Source organism: Sminthopsis crassicaudata, chromosome 5 (assembly GCF_048593235.1).
Source record: "Sminthopsis crassicaudata isolate SCR6 chromosome 5, ASM4859323v1, whole genome shotgun sequence".
In the NCBI taxonomy this organism is placed as follows: Eukaryota; Metazoa; Chordata; class Mammalia; order Dasyuromorphia; family Dasyuridae; genus Sminthopsis; species Sminthopsis crassicaudata.
In genome coordinates this window covers 128,936,324-128,960,071 of record NC_133621.1, presented here as the reverse complement: position 1 = coordinate 128,960,071, position 23,748 = coordinate 128,936,324, and the positions used below count along the sequence as shown (strand labels likewise).

The window sequence follows — 23,748 nt, the reverse complement described above, 5'->3', positions numbered from 1 at the left end:
TACATAGTTTAAGACATTTGATCTATGTTCAATTTCTGTCACACTACAGTTTGCCAATTTTCTCTCTGTGTGTGTGTATATGTATATGTATATACATATACATATATACACACACATACATACATATATATGTGTATGTACATATACATATATACACACATATATATACACATACATACATACATATATATGTGTGTGTACATATACACATATATACACACATACATATATACACATACATACATATATATGTGTGTGTGTGTGTGTGTGTGTGTGTGTGTGTATATATATATATATATATATATATATATATATAACCAAACAATGAATCATCTCCAAATATAAAACCAAACAATGAATCATCTCCAAAACTTAAATTTTTACATTTGTCAAACACAAGGTTAACTATAAATAATCCTTTACTACTATGCATTGTATGTTTACTCTATTCCCCAATCTACCTTTCTAATTCTTAGCCAGTACCAGATAGTTTTGATCTTTTGTGCCTTACAAATTTTGAGGGCTGCTATTGCTAAACCTTCTTTCTTTTTTGTTTTGGTTAGTTTCATTGAAATTCTTAACATTTTATTCTTCCAAATGAATTCTGTGATTACTGTTTTCAGCAATTTTTCTTAGTAATTTAATTGGGATAGCATTAAATAGGTTAATCACATAAAATTATCAATTTAATTATATTGCTTTACCTACCTATGAAAAATTAACATTTCCCCAATTATTTAAATCTGACCTTATTTATATGTTTTGTAAGTTTTTGTTCATGTAGTTCTTGAGTCTGTTTTGGTAGGTACACACTCACAGGGATTTTATACAGAATAGTTATTTTAAATGGATTACTTATTACTATCTCTTCTAACAGGGTTTTGCAGATGATCCATAGAAGTGCTGATGATTTACGTGGGTTTATTTTACATCCTAACTATTCTGTTGAAATTATTGATTCATTCAACATTAGTTGAATCTTAAGGCTTTTGCAAATATTATATCATTCACAAAAAGGTAGTTTATTACCTCATTTCCCATTCTGATTCCTATAATTGATTTTTCTTCTCTTATGGTTATTGTTAGCATTTCTAAAACAATATTGAATATTAGGTAGTTTCCCTGCTTATCTGGTTTAATTAAATCTATTTTAGCTTTAACTTTTTCAGAGATCAAAACTGTTACCCCTGCTTTTTTTTTTTTTTTACATCAGTTGAAGCATAATAAATTCTATTTTAGCCCTTTATCTTGACTTTGCATCTCTCATTTTTAACTGTTTCTTATAAACAACATATTGTTGGATCTGATCTTTAATCCATTCTGTAATCCATCTTCACTTTAGGGGTAAATTCATCCCCATTTACTTTCAAAGGTATAATTACTAATTATTGTCCCTTGGTCCCTCCTTGTTTTCCCTCTGTCAATTGTTAATCTACAGACTCTTCTAAAAGCCCCTCCTGTTTCCTATCCCCTCACCCTCTTATTCTTTATAAATTTAGAAGGCTTTTATACCCTTATAGATGTATACGTTGTTCCCTCTTTAACCCATTTTCAATAATCAAGGCTCCAGCATTACCAGCCCTCCACCTCTACTTGATTCTTCTATATCAGTTCTTCCTTTCATATCTCAATACCCCATACCATACTTTCATATCTTTCTATACTCCTTTTTACCACTCTTTACTCTTAGTCCCTTATGAGTGTTCTTTAATGTTTCTCTTGAATCTTATATATCAAAGAGATATAATAAGATGTTTCAATTCTCTTCTATTTTTTCATTCTTTTGATTATCTAATTCTCAGTGTTTATAATGTCTTTAGCTTCCCCTTGCCCAGTTCTCATTTTCAAGGAATCATTTTCTTCCATAAGTTTTGGGATATTTATTCCAATTAGTTGCATTTCTTGAGTTGCTCATTTCCCTCCCTGCCCCCATTTTGTCCTCAATCTTTCATTTGATATTTTAATTCTTTTAAAAGTCCGTTTAAGGTTCTTTCTTAAAGTCCTTTTTAAGTTCTACCAAAACTTCTTTTGAGGCTTCTGATCATTCGATGTTTCTCTTCTGAATCAGAAATATCTTTATAAACTTTACTATCTTACTCTGAATATGAACCCAGATTTTTTCTATCCCTATAATAGTTGTGGCCTGTTTCTTCTTTACTTACTCATTTATTATTTTTTTATTTTATTTTTAGCAGCTTATTATTGTTATGGGCTCTAATCTTGAGTTATGGGGAATGGTGTCTGCCCCATGCCTCTCTCCTCTCTGCCCTGGAGTTGAAACCAGGGATTCTGCTCTCCTGCAAATGGCCACAACTATTAGGGTCCCTGTACCACAGCTGCTCACTACTAGCTATGTGCTCACTCCTTTTTGCCCAAAGTTGAAGCTCTAGACCACATATGGTCAACACAGCAGGACTGACATCCCAAGACATCTTCAATATCCCCTACTCAGCTGTCCAACTCCTATACTGTTTATATAAGGTGAAAGTTCCTGCGGCCACCTCCCAATCCAACTTCCCTCCTTAACTCTCCTTCTCCGAATTGTTTGATGAATCAACAGAGTCAGGATGGAGGTATCTGTACTATACTTGGGCTGAAAAAACTTCCACTTCATCACAGTTATCCTCTCAAAGGTCCTCTCAAAGTCTCTTAGGAGGACAACTATTTTATGCCACTTTTGTTGAGATGTTTTGTCTTTTTTGTGGGGGAAATTTGGAGAGCTTGGAATTTTCTGACCTACTCCGCTATCTTTCCAGAATCCTCCGTTACACTTCTATTCAATAAAAAAATATAGAAGCCAGAAAATAAGGTTATATTCTGTATATCTCTTAGTCAGTTATTTAATTGCAAAGCTGTAATAAACACTGGTAATATCTTGTAACCAACTTATATACACCATACATTTTTTCATTGCCCTTTGGATTCCTTATTTTGATTCCACCAAAATCAGTGAGTTCTATGATTCATAACCATGATTCTCCAAGAAAACAGTGGTATCAAAAGATGAAATTCACTATGACTGCTTGTACAGTTTTTCAAATATGATTCAATCCAATCTTTTCCTCCTACTCATTTCTGGAATCAGTTCCCTAACCATTTACAGTACCAGCTAAATGTGTGTTATATACTGGTAGATGAAATGGGATGTAAGTAATTTGGGGGCAGACAGGTGATACAATGGATAGAGTATAGAACTATATTAGCTATACCATGGACAAAGTCACTTAGCCCTGTTTGCCTCAGTTTACTCATTTTTAACATGATTAGCACCAGGAAATGGCAAACCACTAGTATCTTTGTTAAGAAAACCCCAAATGGGGTCATGAAGAATAAGACATAGCTGAAATGAATCAATAATAGTAACAACAGCAGCATCAATCTGTTAATATTGTCTATAATTTAAGCTAATAGTCAGGACAAGATACACTTTTCATCTACTCCCTTTTCCAAAGATAGACAGTTAAATCAATTGTAAATACATAAAAATAAAATATCTATGAGGACTTGAACTAAAGATTATAGAATTAAACTTATAACCTCTTTGGCAAAAAGGAAGACATCTTATTTTTTTCTTCCAGAGGCTAACGAAATATTCATAGCACAGCAGATGCTTAAAATGTTTGTTGCAGCACAAAAAAAGGGGAATTTAATTAAGAAGTAAGAGTGAGAAAAAAAAGGCAGAATAGTGTGAGTGCTATATTGGTACCACTGAGATAAAATAAAAAAAGAAAAACTAGCATGTTGGACTCTGGAGAAGACTTGTGAAGAAACATGGATAAGAATGCATAAGAGAAAAGGTAGAAGGCTATCATCTATATACCAGAGAAAGAAGTATTCACAGAAATCTATCTAGTGCAAAAGTCTAAAAGGGATTATGCACTTCAGCTGAATCTGTTAATTTAACTAAAAGGAGCTAAAAAAGTAAATGACTGTTGATATTCAATCCTGACTAAGTAACTCTCATTTGATTAGGAAAAAAAATCTGGAATGCATAGGATTAGTTTAGAACTTTCTACTTTAAGGTAGTCTTTGACATCTGCAATATGAGTTTTTAGATCTTATGTGTCCAATTGATAGTTGTGTAGTATAATTTTTGTTGCTTTAATTATATGATATTACAATACCAACACAAAGCTCTCTATACATGCTGATAGGCCTGCCCAAAGGGCTGACATCTATTGTAGATATCACTAATCTTAGCAGCCCATCCTAAAAATTTAGCTAACTACTAGCCACTAATATATGGAATTTTCAGGGCTTAGTAATTGCTTGTTATTAAATTAAGTCAAGCTACTGATCTATACCTTGAATTAACAAGCATGTATTACAGATAACAACATCTATTATTTGCCAGACGTTGTGCTGGGAGAGAGGGAGAGAAAGAAAGTGGGGAGAGGGATAGAGAGAGAGAGATGGAGACATATAAAAAAGGCATCTCAAAATGGTAGCAGAGTTTTACACATGGCAAACAGTTAATACATACATAAATATTACATTAAAGATATTTATGGAGTTAGGTTGCACATTGGCTTATACCTCAGTTCTGACAGAGCCAAGGTTGGCAAGATTGAGTTGCTTAGGGAGGAGAGAGAAACCTTAGTGTGCTGAAACTGGAGGGTTGATGAATAAAGTGCATCAATTAGAGTGGTACAAATCATAGGGGCAGATCAGCTCTCTCTTCATGCTACAACTCCTACTACAATCAGAAGATATACAATAAACATATTACTTTATCTTGAAAAAGAAAAATTCTATGTGTCTAAGTGGGTTTCAGAAGGGTTAAAATCTGGCCTCAGACACTTAACACTTCCTAGATGTGTGAGACCCTGGCAAGTTACTTAACCCCACTTGCCTCAGGAGAAGAACAAAAAGTCAAGAATTTTAATGGAATTAATGAAAAAACACAAAGGCAGGTAGTCTAGCTATACCAGACCTAAAACTAAATTATAAAGCAGCAATCATCAAAACTATTTGGTACTGGTGAAGTTCACAAAACACAATAGTCAATGATGATAGTAACCTAGTGTTTGATAAACCTCAAAACTCTAGTTTCTGGGATAAGAATTCACTGTGTGACAAAAATTGCTGGGAAAATGGAAAATAGTATGGAAGAAACTAGGCATTGACCTTATACCAAGATAAAATCAAAATTGGTTCATGATTTAAATATAAATGGATATACTCTAAACAAATTAGGAGAACAAGAGATAGTCTATCTCTTAGATCTGTAGAGTAGGGAGGAACTTATGGCCAATCAAGAACTAGAGAACATTATGAAATGCAAAAATGGATTTTGATTACCTTAAATTAAAAAAGTTTTGTACAAACAAAACCAACACAGTCAAGATTAGAAGAGAAGCAGAAAGCTGAAAATTATTTTTTACAATCAGTGCGTCTCAGAAAGACCTCATTTTTAAGGTATAAAGAGAATTGACTCAAATTTATAAGAACAAAAGGCATTCCTCATTTGATAAATTTGACAATTTGAAGAAGAAGAAATCAAAACCATTTCTAGTCATATGAAAAAATGCTCTAAATCACTATTGATCAGAGAAATGCAAGTTAAGAAAACTTGAGGTATCAGGACACACCTCTCAGATTGGCTAAGATGACAAGAAAAGATGATGAATGTTGGAGGAGATGTGAGGAAACTGGGACACTAATGCATTGTTGGTAGAGTTGTGAAATGATCCAACCATTATGGAGCGCAATTTTGAAATATGTCTAATGGGCTATAAAACTATGCATATCCTTTGATCCAGCAGTATCACTAGTGGGTCTGTATCCCAAAGAGATAATAAAAGAGGGAAAAGGATCCACATGTGTAAAAATGTATTATAGTAGCACTTTTTAGAGTGGCAAAGAACTGGAAATTGAGTGGCTTTTGTTTACTTGCTTAGCTGAGCAATTATATTGGAATTTGAACTAATTGAAGTTGAAAGACACTTTTTTTTTTTTTTTTTTTGCTGTAGGGGACATATGCTATCTCTTCAGATATGAGGTTTATAAAATACATGGGCACTTTTTTCCTCTTCATTGCTATCTCATATCTCTAAAAAAAAAGGGGGGGAAGCCAAAGATTGCCACTACCATTACTTTTGATACAGACATATGGACATTTAAAATCATAATTGTAGTGACCAAGAAAACATGCCTTTATTTATGATAAAGAGCAGATATTAGATTGGCAATTGTTCAAAAGACCAATAAAAGAAGGGGGAAAAAAAGCTTTGTTTAGTCATTCAAAAATCTCCCTTACCTGCAAGCAACATTTGGGTTAGCATTTCTTGAAAGTAGCAGTTCTACACTCTTTAAAATCTGACCCTCTGAAGCGCGTGCCGAACATGCAGCCATCAAAATAGTATATTGATCTATAGTGAAATAGAGAAAATATATATCAAGAATAAATACTAGTTGTTTTAATAGTATATAACAGAGTTAGAATGGTACAGTGTTATATAAGACTAGTTTTATAGTTGGGAATTTGAGTCCTATCTGATATACAATAGTAAATAATCACAGATATTTCATTTAACCTTTTGAGAACTGACTTTCTAAGGCTACCCCAAACAAAATGCTCATTTGCATCCAAAGAGGGAGTTTCCATACCAGAAGTTCTCCCTTAGATTAAAAATCACAGATCTGAACCTACACTCCCTACAAAAAATGTACAACACATTACAGACAATTAATTAGTAAGTGTATTACATTACAAAAGTTGGTCTTTCCACTGTCCAAACTCAAAATTCTTAAACTCTAAAACTCTTAAAAATAATGTTGTTAAAAAACAACTGATTTTGGATTTTGGAGTAAAAAGACATTTGTTTGATTCCTGATTCTCTTGACACTATCAATACTGGTTAAGCCATTTATCTATAGAATGAAGTGGCTGGACTAGATGTACAAGAGGTCCTTTATAGCTCTAAATTTTATGAATGTTTGAAATTGGCATCAAGTTCCTAGGACACTCCATAAAGAGCCATTTTGGTTTGTAATATGGCTGAAAAGTACTAATAGTTGCAATATAGGACTTAATCCTTTTTTTAAACATATGTTCTGTTTAGAAACTCAGTTTAATTTCCTATTCTGAAAGGTTTTCTAGATTCAACTTGGGCACTGGTTATGAGAATTATATTCCTCCTCATTTCTAAACTAGGACACAATATAGTAGTAGAAAAATTGAGGTTTCAGAAGAGATGAAAAATGGGAAAGGATGGGGATTTTAAGAATCCCCAATAGAAGAAAGGAATACAATTGTGGCAGTTTGTATGAAAACATGGGTCTTTGATCAGAATAATGGTTCACTTATATATAAGAATTTTCATAATCTGAGCAAACATAGTTATGGATTTATTATAATAAATATACTTTCTCCTGACACATGCTGACTGTATTTATTTTCTCACATGGCTGTTGGCTTCAAAGCACAAGAATCTAAAATATAGTTCTTCCTTTATTACTAACAAAAGTGGAGAGTAGCATTTATAGTTAAATTAGTATTTCTTCTACTCATCCCCACAGGGAAGTTGAGGAACAATCATATTTGTGTTGTCATTAAACTATAAAACTGCAGCTTATTTTTTTTTGTTTTTTATTAATGTTTATAATTATAACATTTTCTTTGACAGTACATATGCATAGGTAAATTTTTTTTTTCACAACATTATCCCTTGTGCTCCCTTCTGTTCCGAGTTTTTCCCCTCCTTCCCTCCACCCCGTCCCCTAAATGGCAGGCATTCCCTTACATATTAAATATCTCATAGTATATCCTAGGTACAATATATATGTGCACAACCAAATTTTGTTGTTGTTGTTGTCTGCAGCTTATTTTTAAAAAGCGTGGAACAGTAATCTTAAATTCATAGAATTTTTTCAACCAGTAGGGAGCTCTAAATAATCTAGAACAAGTGTTCTTGTTTCTTGGGCCATTTACATGACCTGATCAAAGATTGGATATGATGGATGAGAATGAAGATATGCAAAGATATCACAAAAGATTCTGAGCTTGGGTGTGTAGGAGGATGGTACCACCATCCACAGGAATAGGCAACAGTTTGAAAAAGAGGAGTACTAGGAGGCAGAAATGAGTTAAGTTTTGAACCTGTTGAGATCAAGTTGCCTAACAGGCATGTCTGCTGGAGATTTGAAACTGGAATCAGTATGAACACATAAATCTATATAGCAAAGACTGCTAAATTCATGAGAATTGAGGATATCACCAAATGAAATTGTACAGAGGGAGAAGAAAAGAGGGCACAGAGCAGACACATGCAAAACACACACAATTGAGTATGACCAGGATGAAGATCTATCAAAGAAGACTGAGAAGGAATAATATGACAGGTAGAAGAAGAAACAAGAGAGACCAATATTATAAAAGCGTAACAGGAAGGTGATGATTGACAAATGCCGAAGACTGGAGAGAAGTCAGAAGAATGAAGATTGAGAAAGGGTTATTAAATCTGGTAGTTAAAAGATCATTGGAATAAGTTAAAGTATATGAATGTTATGGAATATTATTGTTCTATAAGAGATTCAGGATGATTTCAGAGATGCCTGGTGAGAATGATATAAATTGATGTTAAGTGAAATGAGCAGAATCAGGAGATCATTGTACATGACAACATCAATATTATATGATGATCAATTCTGATGAACGTGATTTTTAAAAATTGACTCCCAAATTTTCTTCCTCTCTTCCCATTCCTCTCATTTAAAAGGAAAGCAATTTGATATAGCTATATATGTATAGTAATACAAAACTTATGTCTATATTAGTTATAAAAAGAAGAAAGAAAAACACTGACCAAAATAAAATCACAAGAAAAACTGTAAAAGTCCAAAAAAAAGTATGCTTCAATCTATAATTAAAGTCTATAAATTCTTTCTCTGGGAAAGGATAGCATTTTTCATCATACGTCCATCAGAGTTGTCCTGGATTATTGTACTGATGAGAATATCCAAGTCATTCATAGTTCATCACCTTACAATTGTTGTTGCTGTGTACAATGTTTTTCTGGTCTGTTTGTTTCACTATGCATCAGTTTCTGGTGCATTTTTTTAATTAAAGCTTTTTAATTTCAAAATATATGCATGGATATAATTTTTCAACCCTGACCCTTGCAAAACCTTGTGTTTCAATTTTTCTCCCTTTCCCCCATGCCCTCCCCTAGATGGCAAATAATCCAATAGGTTAAACATGGTAAAAATATGTTAAATACAATATATGCATACATATTTATACAATATCTTGTTGCCCAAGAAAAATCAAATTAAAAAGGAAAAAAATTGGGAAAGAAAATAAAATGCAAGCAAACAACAACAAAAAGACTGAAAATAATATGCATGACCCACACATAGCTCCCACAGTTCTCTCTCAGGGTGCTGAAGGCTTTTTTCATCACAAGATCATTGGAACTGTGGGTGCATTATTTCTTATAGAACAATAGTATTCCATCACAATCATATACTATAACTAGTTCAGTTATTCTCCAGTTGATGGGCATCCCCTCAATTTCCAATTCTTATCAGTAGAAAAGAGTTGTTATAAAAAATTTCTATATATAAGTCCTTTTCCTTTTGGGGTTTTTAATCTCTCTTTTGAAATACAGATCTAAGTAGGTATTGTTAGATCAAAGGGAATACATGGTTTTAAAGGCCTATGGGCATAGTTCCAAATTGTTCTATATAATGGTTAAATCAATTCACAACTCCACCAACAATAGTGTCTCACTTTTCCCACATTCCCTCCAACAGTCATTGTTTTCCTTTTCTGTCTCATTAGCCAATCTAAGGTGTATCTCAGAATTGCTTTAATCTGAACTTCTCTATAGTTATAGACAGCTTTGACTACTTCATCTGAAAACTGTTCATGTATTTTAATTGATTTATTGATTGGGAAATAGCTGTTATTTTTACAAATATGACATTTCTCTACATAAGAGATAATAAGATCTTTATCAAAGAAATTGGTTTCAAATTTTTTTTTACAGTTGTGATTCCCTCCATTCTAATCTCTCCCATCTTGTTTATTCTGTTCTGCCTTTAAGGATAAGGCATATCTTAGAATTTCTGTAGGCAGTAAAAAAGGAGAAATTACAGATGCACTGACTTCCAAAAAAAATAGGAAGAGATGAAGTCAAGGGTACAATTAGAGAGTATTATTATCCTGGCAAAGAGAAAAGCTGTCTTGTTCTCAGAAGACCAAAGTTAAGAAGAGAATGAGTACAGATTATAAAATATTTTATATGGAAGAGATGACAGAAAGCAGGCATAAAGGAAAATAAAGCAGGAAATGAGGCTATCTACTAAGGTAGAGGTTTGGAGGTAGAGTTGGGAGTTTGAGGAGTGAAGAGTTTGCGAAAGCCACTCTATGAGGAGAGTGATAATGTCAACAAAAATGAATAATTAAATTTCATCTTTCAAAAAGTCTTTATTAAGTCTATATTATGTGAGTAATGTGTATGCTAAGTTCCAAAAACAAAAATACAGAAATATTGCAGATTCTGTCCTCAAAAAGCTAACTTTCAAGCTGGTAACATAGATCCCAAAGTAAGCAGATATAAATTATACACAAAATAGTCATCTGTTAGGATTTTTTTTAAGAGCAGGGAGAGCACTTAAAAACTGGGGGGAATCAAGAAAAACTTCTGTATAGGTGAAGGCACTGGAACTGTATCTTTAATGTGAGGTAGATTTCAAAGTAAAGGTTGAAAATAATCTAGGCACTCGGACTCAATAGGAGAGATAGAACTGAAACGTGTGATCAGGTGAATTTCAGAGTTTAAAATGTTGAAGGTAGAATACTTTAGATGATGGTGAGATCTCAGTTATAACCACCTTGGGAGTGGTTTGAGGTAGAATCAACCTAAAGATTTCTTGGGAGTTAAAAAGGTTTTTGAACTGAGACATAAAAGGGCCACCAATCTAAATAGTAAAGTTACTACAGTTGATGATAGAGGTTCAAATGGAGGGGAAGACTGAAATAGGTAGATAGATACTCAACTCACTAATGAGCAGTGAAATGGAGCTCCAGTTAACACACACACATATTTGCAATTTCTGATATAAGCAAATGAAGTGAATCTCAAAAAAAGAAATGTTAATAAATAAAAATTTCATAGAAATATGGCAAGTATGCCTTATGTCTGTTGGCTCTAAGGAATAGGTTCAATTGGAAAGTTACAAGGAATTCAAGCAAGGTACCAAGAAAGTCAAATTATGAGATTTAAAATGGAGAAGGAACTTAAAAAAAATAAAATCCTTTGAAAGGAAGAGGACAAAAATAATACAAATGAAAGTTTAAAGTTTAAACAAGATAAACTACTCCTAAGTCATGAGGCTTTCTCATAAACCTGTGCCCAGTTCTGCTCATTAGGTATATAATTTAAGGTTTACAATTTTACAAGTATATAAAAGAAATATGCATTGTTGTGTGATCTTTTGATGTTTGATGTTTTTTAGACCCACCTAATAATTTGGGGTTCCATCTTGCAATTCTAATTTGTGGTACAGTTTTAATTCTCTGTGGAAGCAAATTAGTTGGTCTGCTGAATCTCTATGACTTGGTCTCCTCTGTCTGAATCTGGTTAAGTGACCTTGTTTTATCACATTTCTAGGGATATGGCCATCACTGTCTAGATAGTCTGAGATTAGATCATTTTTGTCTCTATTTCTTTGGTGCTTAGACAACTATAAGTACTGAATGCTTGTTGCTTTATTGATCTGTACCTACTGTCTTCTATTTCTGTAAAGGATCTTCTTATGGACCAAATCTGGTCATCATAACTTACACAGCATTAATTTTTGGAGATTTTTGCTATTCTTTCAATTTACATTGTTTATTTATCATATATAATTTTCTTGATTCTTCTTACCTCACTTTCTTTATCAGTTAATTTAAATCTTCCCCTGCTTCAATGTATTCATCATTTTCATTATTAGTTATAACAATATGTTTAGACATTCCACAACTTGTTTAGACATTCCAAAATCTTTAAATTAAATTAATTTAAAGTAAAATTAATTTATTTCCAGTTCACTGTGGCTGGAAAAGTGCTTTTAGCATATGTGAGGCCTTTCCATGGGTGAAAGGATATGACATTTAAGTCATTTTCAATAAAGAAACAAGAGAGAAAGGAGAGGGGTGATAAAAGGATGTCCATTATTTAAATTTTAATTTGGTTACTACTTAAAAAAAATCACTAGATGAAATTATTTTGTTTATAACAGTGTAATTGGGAGTCATCCAGATAATATATATGTACATATAAATCAATAATCAAATTTATCATGTGTTAATTCTTAAATATCTTACCCTTATCAAAGCTTGCATTAGCCCCTCTGTCCAACAAGATACGCACCAACTCCACATTAGCAATATTAGCAGCACACATAAGGGGAGTCCATCCAAACTGAAAACTGGATTCCACACTCATTCCTGTAAACACAAAAATAAATCCTGGCATTAGAAGGAACTGGCAGTAGAAAGAACCCTGTAAAAAGCTCTAGAGTGAAACAATTTTAAGTGAAAAAATAAAATATTCTAGTACTGCTCTGTCACTATTATTGTAACTTCAAATGTTGTATACATTTTGCAAGTTTCAATTGGGGAATTGGATTAGATGATTTTTTAATGACTTCAGGAGACAGAACATCTATGTTAAAACGCTATTTTACATAACTTCTAACAAGAAATATGAAAATGCATTTTATAAATTTTATTGCCAAGGGTTATGATCTGGAAAAATTAAATTATGTAAAAAACGTCATAGTATATAAATACCCAACTTTCAACTTTCCATTCTGTTGTTATTATCCTATTACAAAGATACAGGTAAAGAACTGTTGGATATGACTTTAGAAAACTTGGGTTTAAATTCTGGTCACTTCTTTGAGCATTTATTCATTTGTGTTTTCTGGGTGTCATTTTCTTCAGCTATAAAATTCAAGGGATAACTAACTTCTAATTCTAAATCTATTATCCTATGAATCATGTGGGGTGAAGTTTCTTCCTCTACTCTGAGGCTATTTTACCCTCTCATAGTCCCCACCCTCTTATTTTAATGACCAAAGCTGCTTGATCCAACATATCAACATATATTTAGCATAAGTATTTGATGCAACATTTCCCCCCACCATTTTTCTTTTGCTTTGGGGAATTTATGTTGCTATCTGACCTGCTCCTTCCTTCCTTTCTCACACTTCTCATCCAAGTTATTTCTACTTCAATCATCAGTTATATTTATGATTCACATAAATATTTCAATCATGTGACCTATTCTTCAGGTGTACAGACTGCAATCTAATTAATAAGCCTCTGCAACTTCGGTACATTGTCTTTCCATAAATTCTTGAAAGAAGATTCAATCAATGTGCTGGGGACTTCCTCTAAATATCTTTAAGCTACATAGAGTACATTATGGTCCAGTTTTCCCTCTTTTGTGGTCCAATTCCTTTTACACACTTATATAAACACACCCACACTCACATACACACACCCCCTTACTTATCTATATATTTGATAACATCTTTCACATCATTTTCCTGAGGTTCTTCATTATTAGTACTGTTCTATATCCTATCCATATCCACCATGCATCCATCTCTGCACTGCCCTTTGGAAAATCCACAAATGAACTAGAAATTTCCCCCAAATTTTTATGTTTACTGATTCCTGTTAAAGATCTCTTTCAAACAAAATTGCTTACCTGGTAGGAATCAGGTTACCAAATGTGTTATTTATTTATAACCAAAATGACCCTAAGGTAGACATCAATTTCTGGGGAAGATGGGTCATCCTGTGGAGCAGTACACCTGACAGCATTATGAGGAGTATTGCATCTTACAATATCTATAGCTAAACTTTCACCTGCCTTTTCTATTCACACTACTGTAGAACTCTTCTATTTGTAAGATCTTTTTAAATTAGAGTTTAAATTCAGTGAGAACAAGGATTGTATTTTTTTTTATTTGTATCCTGAACACTCAGCATAGTACTTACACATATATGGTTTTTTATTAAATACTTATTTATTAAAATAACACTTTCCAGATATTTTAGAAGAAAATTGAAAAAAAAAAAAGATAGAGAGAATATGGTTAGGTATGACATTAGCATAAAAATGCTAGGGATTCTTAACAGAAATTATGAAGGATTAACTCAGCATTTCATAGAGTAGAAGACTAGGATACTCCCCAATATCAACCTCCTTTTATGTATTATCTTTTCCTCAATTATATTGTAAACTCCTTGAAAGCAGGAATGTATGTGTGTGTATGTGTAGAGAGAGATATCTGTGTGTGTATGCGTGTATGTATGTATGTATGCGCGCGCGCGCGTGTGTGTGTGTGTGTGTGTGTGTGTATATATATATATATATATATAATATATATATATATATATATATATATATATATATATATATATATAAAAAACTGATCTTATAAGCCATTTAGTTCAATTCCCTTAATTTATACTTGAGGACTTGAGAGGTTAAGTGACAGGCCCAAAGTCACACAGAAAATAGTAGAGAAGCCATTATTTTTAATCCAGATGATTCTCAAATCTAACATAACTTTCACCAAGATGTAATAGGTCTGAGGATGTTAGAAGAAGCCAGAAAAATAAATTTTAAGAACTTCAGGACTTTTTTGGGCACTATTCACAACTCTTAACAGTCTTAGTAATAAACTAACCTTGGATGGCATCTTATTTTGCAATCTGTAGTCTTATAAAGTAATCCATCATAAGGGTCACAAAGCCTACACATAAAAGAGGTAGGACTTGGATTCAGATTTTCTATGCACTACGTTATTCTGTTTTACCTATGATATATTTATATTTCTTCAATACCACTTATCTACCTGCTGTAGATCTTACACCTGGAATAGTAAAGTTCAACAATTTATATACATTTCTTAATTGAATATCAATTTCAAAAAACAAATGAATTATATTACACTTAAAAACCCCATGATTAGTACTTAGTATATTTACATTATATCAGATATAAAGATATAGTATATTTGCTCCTAAATTTGGAAAAAACTGTCCAACTATTTTATTTTTATTTCTAAGGTTTCAACTGACCAGTCCAGCAGATCTTACAACTGACTCTTAGATTGGTATACAATCTTTTAAAACAAAGTTTCACAAAGTAATGCCAACATTACTATTCTTTTCAATATGAAAAAAATCTAAGATGCTGAAAAATTATTTACAACTGACCATCAAATGTTAAACTGCATTTGCATATATTTCTTCATTTGGGAGTTCTCTATATCTATAGGTATTTCATCCCTATCTCTTCCGATCCAAACTTCATCCTTATTTCTCCCTATTCAAATTTTCTAATGTCATTTATATAGCAAATAATAATCACTGAGAAAAACATGCTTTTTTTCTATGAGCTTGCTACTAAAGTTTCCAATAATTCAAGCTGAATAAAGGTGGCAAAGTGTTGTTTCTACATTTATTCTTTCTCCTTAGTTCCTAAAAAAAAATGGAACAAAATGAGTTAAGGAGAGGAAAATCTGTAAGAACAATAGTCCTGAGATACAAAATTATAATCCATGCTTTAATGTCCGTTAGAGAAATACAAATTAAAACAACTCTGATGTTCCATTCCCTACATATTAGATTATGTTAAAGTTGAAAGAAAAAGAAAATGGCAAATGCTAGAAGGACATTAATGCCCTTTTGGTGAAATAATCTTGTTCAACCATTCTAGAAAACAATTTAGAAGTCTATGCCAAAAGTTATTAAATCATACATGCTTTTTTTGAACCATGATAAAAATCTATAGCCAAAACAAATCAGGAAAAGACCACCAATTTGTATAAGACATTTACAGCAGTTCTGTTTGTGGTGGCAAGGAATCAAAAACTGAGGGGGTGCCAAACAATCAGGAAATGGATGAACAAGTTATCACATATGAACTTAATGGAAATATTATGCTATAAAAAATGATAGAGTAGTTTTAGAGACACCCGGAAGGACTTGTGTGAATTGATAAAGAATCAGGTCAAACCAGGAACATTATTTATAGAATAACACCAGTAAACACAATCAACTTTGAAAGGCTTGGGAACTCTGATCAATACAATGATCAACTCACAATTTAATAGGATTAAACAGAATATCTATTTCCTGAGAGATGAGATTGAGATTTTTTTTTTTTTGGGGGGGGGAAGAGGGAAGGAGAAGGTTGGGGAGATATGGCCAATAAAGGAATGTTTTACACGACTAAGTTTGTAACAAAATTATGTTTCTCTTGCTTTCTTCACAGATTATAGTAGAGAGGGGGCAGCTAGGTGGCCCAGTGGATAGAGCACCAGCCTTGAATTCAGGAGGACCTGAGTTCAAATTTGGTCTCAGACGCTTAACACTTTCTTGCTGTGTGACCCTGGGCAAGTCACTTAACCCCAGCCTCAGGAGGGGAAAAAAAAAAAGAATATGGTAGAGAGGTATGAAGGAAAATTTTATTTGAAAAAACAAAGTAAAATCATGAATTTTATCTTCAATATTAAAAAAAAATTGTTCTTAAGACTGCATAGTCTTGCTTTTATTCATCCATAAACACATTTGACCGATATTTATTGAGTAGTTACTATGTGTTCAACACTGAAAGGGATACTATGAAATGATGTAAAACAATTGTTCTCCCCATTCTCCAAGCTCAAAACCTAAAAGTCATCTTCAATTCCTTATTCTTATCAAAGTAGCAGCTTACATTTTATGTAGCACTTGAATGTCTGCAAAGTATGTCACATACATAATCTAATCTGATCCTCTTGATAAGCCTGTGAAACAGATATTATTACTTCTATTTTAACAAATGACTAAACAGAAATTCAAAAAGATTAGATAACCTTCATATGGTCACAGAGCTAATAGTATCAGAGGTGTGGAAGAGCCAGCTTTTTGACTTCAACTCTAGTACAATGCCGCTTCAGTCAATTCCAGTCAAATACTTCTGAAGCTAATCTTTTCCTCTCCAATATTATCACCCTTGTCCATCAGTTCATATCTAATTATTGTGATATTCTCTAGGTTAGTCTCATTGACACTTATTCCTAATCTTTCCATTTCATTTTCAACACTGCTGCTAAACTTTCAACATAGGAAAGATAGAAGATGTGGACCTGAGATGAATAGGAAAGCAGAATAGACTGCCTTCAGGAAATTGCAAACTTCCATTAATGATGGCAAGCTTCCTATGAAAACAAAGGCCCATCTATTTGATACCAAAATTATCTTGTTATTTCTATCTGGATGAAACTACTCCAAAGAATTAAAACTGAATATGAACAAAGGAAATAGAGAGGTGATTAATAGGTATAAGTTGCAAACAGAGACAAGGAGGAATGCCAAAGAACAGGAGTAAAAGCCCTTATGAGGGAATTATTTGATAAAAGAAGAAGGCTAATCACAGAGTTAACAGTGAAGAAACACAAATGGACAGCCAATGCTCCAGGATTCCACTTTTGTTGTCAGGAAAAAGCAAAGGAAACTTTTCAGGAAACTTCCCACATGGGAATTTTATGGCAGAACATGGACAAGAGTTGATGAAATGAGCAAGCATGGATGCATTTTTTATTTGCACTGTAGGAATCCACATCTAAACCAAGGACTTCAAATATTTCTTAGAATATTTAAATATGTCACTCCCCTCTAAAACAAATAAAACAAGCAAAAACTAATTGAACATCAGATTGAGGACAAGCTTTTCATCCTTAATTATTTTCAAGGCTTTATTCAACACTCTCTACTTGGTTAGTTCCACCCCCTACTATTATCCAAATTCAATTTGTCACTAGTCCTTTGCATAGCAAATTTTAACAACACAATATTGAACGAACATAGCATGATTGATATAACTTATGCTAAGGGAGTTGAGCAGGACTCATTACAGGTTTGAAAAAGAGGAGAGAGATAAATTAGAGAAGCTAGGCCATGCAGTAAAGAGTGTGCCAGGCCTGAAGTAAGTTCAAATCTAGTCCCAGGCTAGATTCATGACCTTGGGAAGTCACTTAATCCTGTTTGCCTCAGTTTCCTGAGAAGGAAAAGGAAATGGCAAATCATTCCAGTGTCTCTGCCTAAGAAAACTCCAAATGGAATCACAAAGAGGCTGACACACTGAAAAAGGACTGAAAAAATAATGGGGATATGAAATATGAACTGTCTCTACAAACAGACAAATCTAAACTTTCATTTATAAAAAAGAAAAAAAAAACCTAATCTGGACTTAAAAGTGACCTAATAAAGATTACCTAATAGTTTTATTGAGAGGTAATATAAAAGGAGTTTTAATTGAAAACCAATGCTTGTTTATTGGTCTCAAAATCCTCATCCTCAGATGCTAGGACCATCAATTACTTCCAAATCTTTGGCACTCAAATAAGAAAGCATGAATGACAAGAGTTGTTTCCTCAAGAGATTAGTTTTCATGTTATTTTAGCTCACATGTTGAAAAATATTCAAGGACAACAATATCATATTTAAAATATTCCTGATTTTAGATAATGCCAAAGGCTATCCAACTACATTTGGTTCATTTTATGACAATGTAAGTTTATAAATCCTTGGAGATGTAGATAAAGCTTTTTGCACTACCATCATATGTACGAAGATGTAAAGAAAGATAATTCCATCTACACTACTAAAATATCTTAAAAATCAATAATAATCTTTTTATCATATCATCAAAAAACAGAAATTTAAAAATTCCATACACCTAAAGATAATACATTTTTCTTATACTTTGACGTTATATTATGTTAACAAATTAAGAAAAACTTATCTAAAAAGTGTTCAATGAATACTTCTATGGGGCTGGAATCAATTACCACAATTTACTTAAAATTTTAACTTCAAATGTTGGGAATTGGAATTTCACAGGATTCACTATTTGAACTAATTGGGATTTACTTTCCAGAGAATGGAAGATACTCAGAGAAAGGACAGCATTTGTAGCTGGAAAGATCAAGAAAGGCTTGCTGAAATAGGTGGGATTTGACGTAGATCTTGAGGGGAAACTAAGAGGTCAACCTTCAGCGTAAAAGAATCAAGAAAGGAAGCAAGAATATGTTTGTTGAACTTAATAATTAGCAATATTTCTACATTCAATGTTAGATATTTATGTATTTGTATTCAGAAAGCATGGATCAGAAATATTCAAATTAAGGGAGCCAACGAAGCAAATTCTTTTCTTCGCTGGTTCATAGCTATAATTTTTACACAGGTATTGTATGGTTAAAAGAAAAAGAAGAAAACTTTGAAATCTTCTTAATTGTCACAATTTTGTAAGGGGAAAATGAACACAAATCCACAACTTTTCTCTCACCAGAATTTAGAAGTTCTTCAACCAATGAAACATCTCCTGAAGTCAGAGCTTTCTTAAAAGTTTCATCTTTTTCTTCAGTCACTAATGACCCTTTCATTGTCTAAAGAAGCAGAAAATGAATCAGATTTTAAAAGTTGAAAGGGATCCTCAGTAACCATAACCTCTACACCAAAAATACGTAAAACGTACTTCTTATTCATCTTGCCATTTTGGGCTGCATTAAGGACACAACACCAAGCAGCCTTTTTAGTTTGATTTTTTTTAAAAGAGGAAACTTTTTTTTAAAAATTATGGTTTATGATAAAAAAAAAAATCACAAATTATACAAATTTATCACATACTTTTTGTTAATCACCAAAAAGGGGATCTTTATTGGAGTTATCTTTAAGTATAAAAGTCCAGATGAAAATAAAGTTTTTAGAAATAGCAAAATTAAACAGAATGAAATGTTCAGGGAATGCTCAAGAAATCAGCAATAATTCACAGCAAAACAGAACCCAAGCCTCCCCGCTATATGGAAGTCAGGGGAGGGGAAGGGAAAGGCGGGGCTTTCTCTTTTCTCCAGCAACAAGAGGGGGGAGGGGGCGAATTTCCACAAGCAGTCAGCCAAAAATCACATTTTATCGCGAGCAAGCACTGGAGCGAGAGGGGATGCCCTCAATATGGTTTGTTCCCAGGCCACGAGAGCGGCCTGGATCTGGGCCTGGCCTTCACTGGGGGAAGGGGGGAGGGGAGGCGACGACTGCACGGACTAAAGCAGGGCCTTTCCCGCTACCTGAGGCGCACGATCCATGTACCCGATATCCCAGTAGTCCTCTTCGCTGTCGCTGCTCTCGCCTCCACCTGCCACGACCAGGCAACCCAAAGAACCCGCCATCTTTGGCTCAGCCCGCCCGACTTCCAAGGCGCTAAGCTCAGGGAGGCCTCCACGGCCTCGCCTGCCCGGCGCCACAGAAAACCCACCGCACCTGCGCAGTAGAGAAGCGCGAGGAGAAGGCCTAGGCAGGCGACGACCAGAGGCGCCAGAACACGTGCGGGCGTATTTTTTACGCCTCGCCTCCTACGCCCGGCGTGCTTCCCAGAAAGGAACTGTGTACGTGGTGCATCAAGCATGCAGATTTGAGCAGGGGAGGGAGGGGTTGGTCATCTGGCCTAGCAACAGTTTACGTTTTTCATCCGGGAACCCTTAGGTAGCCAGTCTTCTGCAAAGGACATTGAGTCTGCTAAATCGATGCTGATGGATTTGCGGAGGGGGGAAATGATTGGCGCGAAGTTGTAGCGGTATATAGCCCCAGCATGTGAAGGAATCATTGATCACAAAGTCCGAGTTCTTTCCACAACTATTCTATAAATCATTCAGTTTAACTTAATAATAATAATAGCTAACGCATAATACAAAGAATTGGAAAAACAAACAGAAAAGCAAGTCTCTACTCTTTGCCCAAAAGGAGAAACAACAGCTGATTCACTTTATAATTCCAATTAATTGAATACTAAAAAAAAAAAAAAAAAAAAAAAAAAAAAAGGTGGGGTGGGTGGGCGGGGCATTTCTTGCTTATTTGCATTGGACTGGAACCATTTACCGTATTTTATACAATTAATAAATTCAAAAGGCTCATTTCACTGTGCATCAGTTCCTATGTCTTTCTAAGTTACAGCAGAAGTTAACAAGCAAAGACTTTCAGATATTTGCCTGATATTTTCTAGTGAAGTGATTTTCAGGTACAAGTTGGCCCAGAAAGCCATCCTACTATCATTCTATGATATCATCATTTTATGATGCTGTTACGGGGCTAATTGGTTACAGATTCTCTTGGATGAGCCCTTTGGTCAGGCTTTCTGTCCTGCCTCGTCCTGAAATGGGCTCAAGAATTCCTGGAATTAAAGCCATTAACTCATATCTTGGTTCAGTCTTCCAGACTTATCTCCTCAGTATCCCTTCCTTTCCCTCCTTACCTGATCATTATCTACCTGTACTATTTTGAGAATTAAGTTCTCAAGGACTTCATAGGAATGAAAGTCATTATGTAAGGTTTAGTCTTTACTTACTAAAGTGTTCATTCTCCATATAAATTTTAAACATTTTTTTTATTTAACAAAATCTAGTTTGATACACTTTTTTTAGACACATTTTAAAAAGGAGAAACAACAGCTGATTCACTTTAAAATCCAATTAATTGAATACTAAAAAAAAAAGTGGGCGGGGCATTTCTTGCTTATTTGCATTGGACTGGAACCATTTACCATATTTTACACAACTATAAATTCAAAAGGCTCATTTCACTGTGCATCAGTTCCTATGTCTTTCTAAGTTACAGCAGAAGTTAACAAGCAAAGACTTTCAGATATTTGCCTGATATTCTCTAGTAGTGAAGTGATTTTCAGGTACAAGTTGGCCCAGAAGGACATCCTACTATTATCATTCTATGATGACATCATGTTATGATGCTGTTACGGGGCTAATTGGTTACAGATTCTCTTGGATGAGCCCTTTGGTCAGCCTTTCTGTCCTGCCTCGTCCTGAAATGGGCTCAAGAATTCCTGGAATTAAAGCCATTAACTCATATCTTGGTTCAGTCTTCCAGACTTATCTCCTCAGTATCCCTTCCTTTCCCTCCTTACCTGATCATTATCTATTTTGACAACTTAAAAAGAACTTCTTAGGAATGAAACAGTCATTATGTAAGGTTTGGTCTTTACTTGCTAAAGTGCTCATTCTCCATATATATTTCAAACATTTTTTTTTATTTAACAAAATCTAGTTTGATACACTTTTTTTTTCTGACACATTTTAAAAAGGAGAAACAACAGCTGATTCACTTTACAGCTAGGTTCCAATTAATTGAATAGTAAAAAAAAAGGGGGGGGTGGGCTACTTTAATTTTTAAAATAGAAACTAATATTATCGTATTTGGAGTAAGATCTGTTGTCTTTTATTTTGTCTTCATTTATGCGGTTGGGTGTATAGTTTTTGTTTTTCTCTCCAGGGAATAAGGAGAGAATGGCAATTTAGTTAGAATAGAATTTGATTGTAATAGGGTGATAGTGCTGGGAATGAAACTAATGCAAGCTCAGATCTCTTCCTGAAGCTATTTGTGCCCTGGAGGAGTGGAAGAAGCCTATTTTTATATGAATAAATGAAAAAGCTAAGTTATTAAGCACAAATTAATCAACAGACATTTATTAAGTACTTACTGTGTGGCAGGTATTAGACTAGTTCCTGGGGATATAAGCATTAATTTGAAACAGTCTGTTATGGCCCTCAATGAGCTTACATTCTACAGAAGGAGTTGTGAGGCACATAAATATATGAAGTCCATAAGGAATAAATTCAAGGAAAATTTAGAGAGGAAAGGCAATAGTAATTGGGGGAGGGGATAACTGAACAATTTCAAGGCAAAAAAAAAAAGAAATGATTTTTAGAGTTAGAATTGAACGTGCCATAGCCAATACAAAGACATAGAAAAAAAATAGTCTTACCATTTGTTAGGAACAGCAAGGACAGTTTCACTAAGTTTGAATGGGAAGTTATGAATAATATAGTTGGGAAGATGAGCTGGAAGGGTTCTAAAGCCGCTAGAAGCAATAAGGAGACATTGGAGTTTATTAAATTGGAAAGTGACACGGTTAGAACTAAACCTCAGGTAAAATTCTTTGGTAGGTTGGATTTAGGAAGCTGTGCCGTAAGCACTGTGTTGAATGAAAAGGTATATAAATGAAAAAAAATTTCAAGAAGTTTATATTCTCTTAGGATGAGACAACAAAGAAAGGGGGAATGGTAAATGGAGCCATAGAGTTGATTGACATGCTATTACCAGTACTAAAGATAATATTGATTTGATTTTGGTTCTCAAATGACGAGATGGAAAGTAGGACAGTCTTATGACATCAAGGTTGATGACAAGATGGCTAGGTATGACCTTATACATGTTGCTTAAATATCCTATAATAGTTTCCTCATCTATAAAATAAGAAAATTAGGCTAGATGGCCTTTGAGATGTTTTCCAGCTCAAAATCTATGCTTCTATTAATGTGAAAAACACCGAGGTAGTCTTGAAATAGTGGGCCATGTGAGTTTGTGCTCACCAATCAGAGCAATGCAAACTCCAGGGCAGGAATTCCAATGCTGAATTACTATAGTGTTTGACTCAGTGGAACAATCTTTTCTCTTTTTTCCCTTGAATTAAGTGACAATTCACTTGCTGAGTTTCATACCTATTTCTTACTGACTTGTCATCTTAATCACTTATTTTGGGTATTTTCTAAGGTTCTATCGTTGGTTTTTGTTCTTCATCTTTCTGTGGCAATATCATTCACTACCATGTAACTCAAAATATCTCTAGCTCTAGTTCTCGACCTCTCTCCTGAGCTCCAGAGCCACCTCTGTCTTCAATATAACTC

General features: G+C 33.9%; 1 protein-coding gene across 1 annotated transcript in view; it reads right to left on the bottom strand.

Annotated features, from left to right (window-relative positions):
• Positions 1-20,395, bottom strand: part of ASZ1 (ankyrin repeat, SAM and basic leucine zipper domain containing 1) — a 79,531-nt gene extending 59,136 nt beyond the window's left edge. Inside the window, exons 1-4 of the mRNA XM_074268209.1 lie at positions 20,122-20,395; positions 19,347-19,446; positions 12,317-12,439; positions 6,260-6,371 (exon numbers count right to left, since the gene is read on the bottom strand). Of these exons, the coding sequence (XP_074124310.1) occupies positions 6,260-6,371; positions 12,317-12,439; positions 19,347-19,446; positions 20,122-20,223 (437 nt within the window). The 5' untranslated portion in view covers positions 20,224-20,395. The remainder of the gene's footprint in view (positions 1-6,259; positions 6,372-12,316; positions 12,440-19,346; positions 19,447-20,121) is intronic.
• Between the last annotated feature and the right edge of the window lie 3,353 nt (positions 20,396-23,748).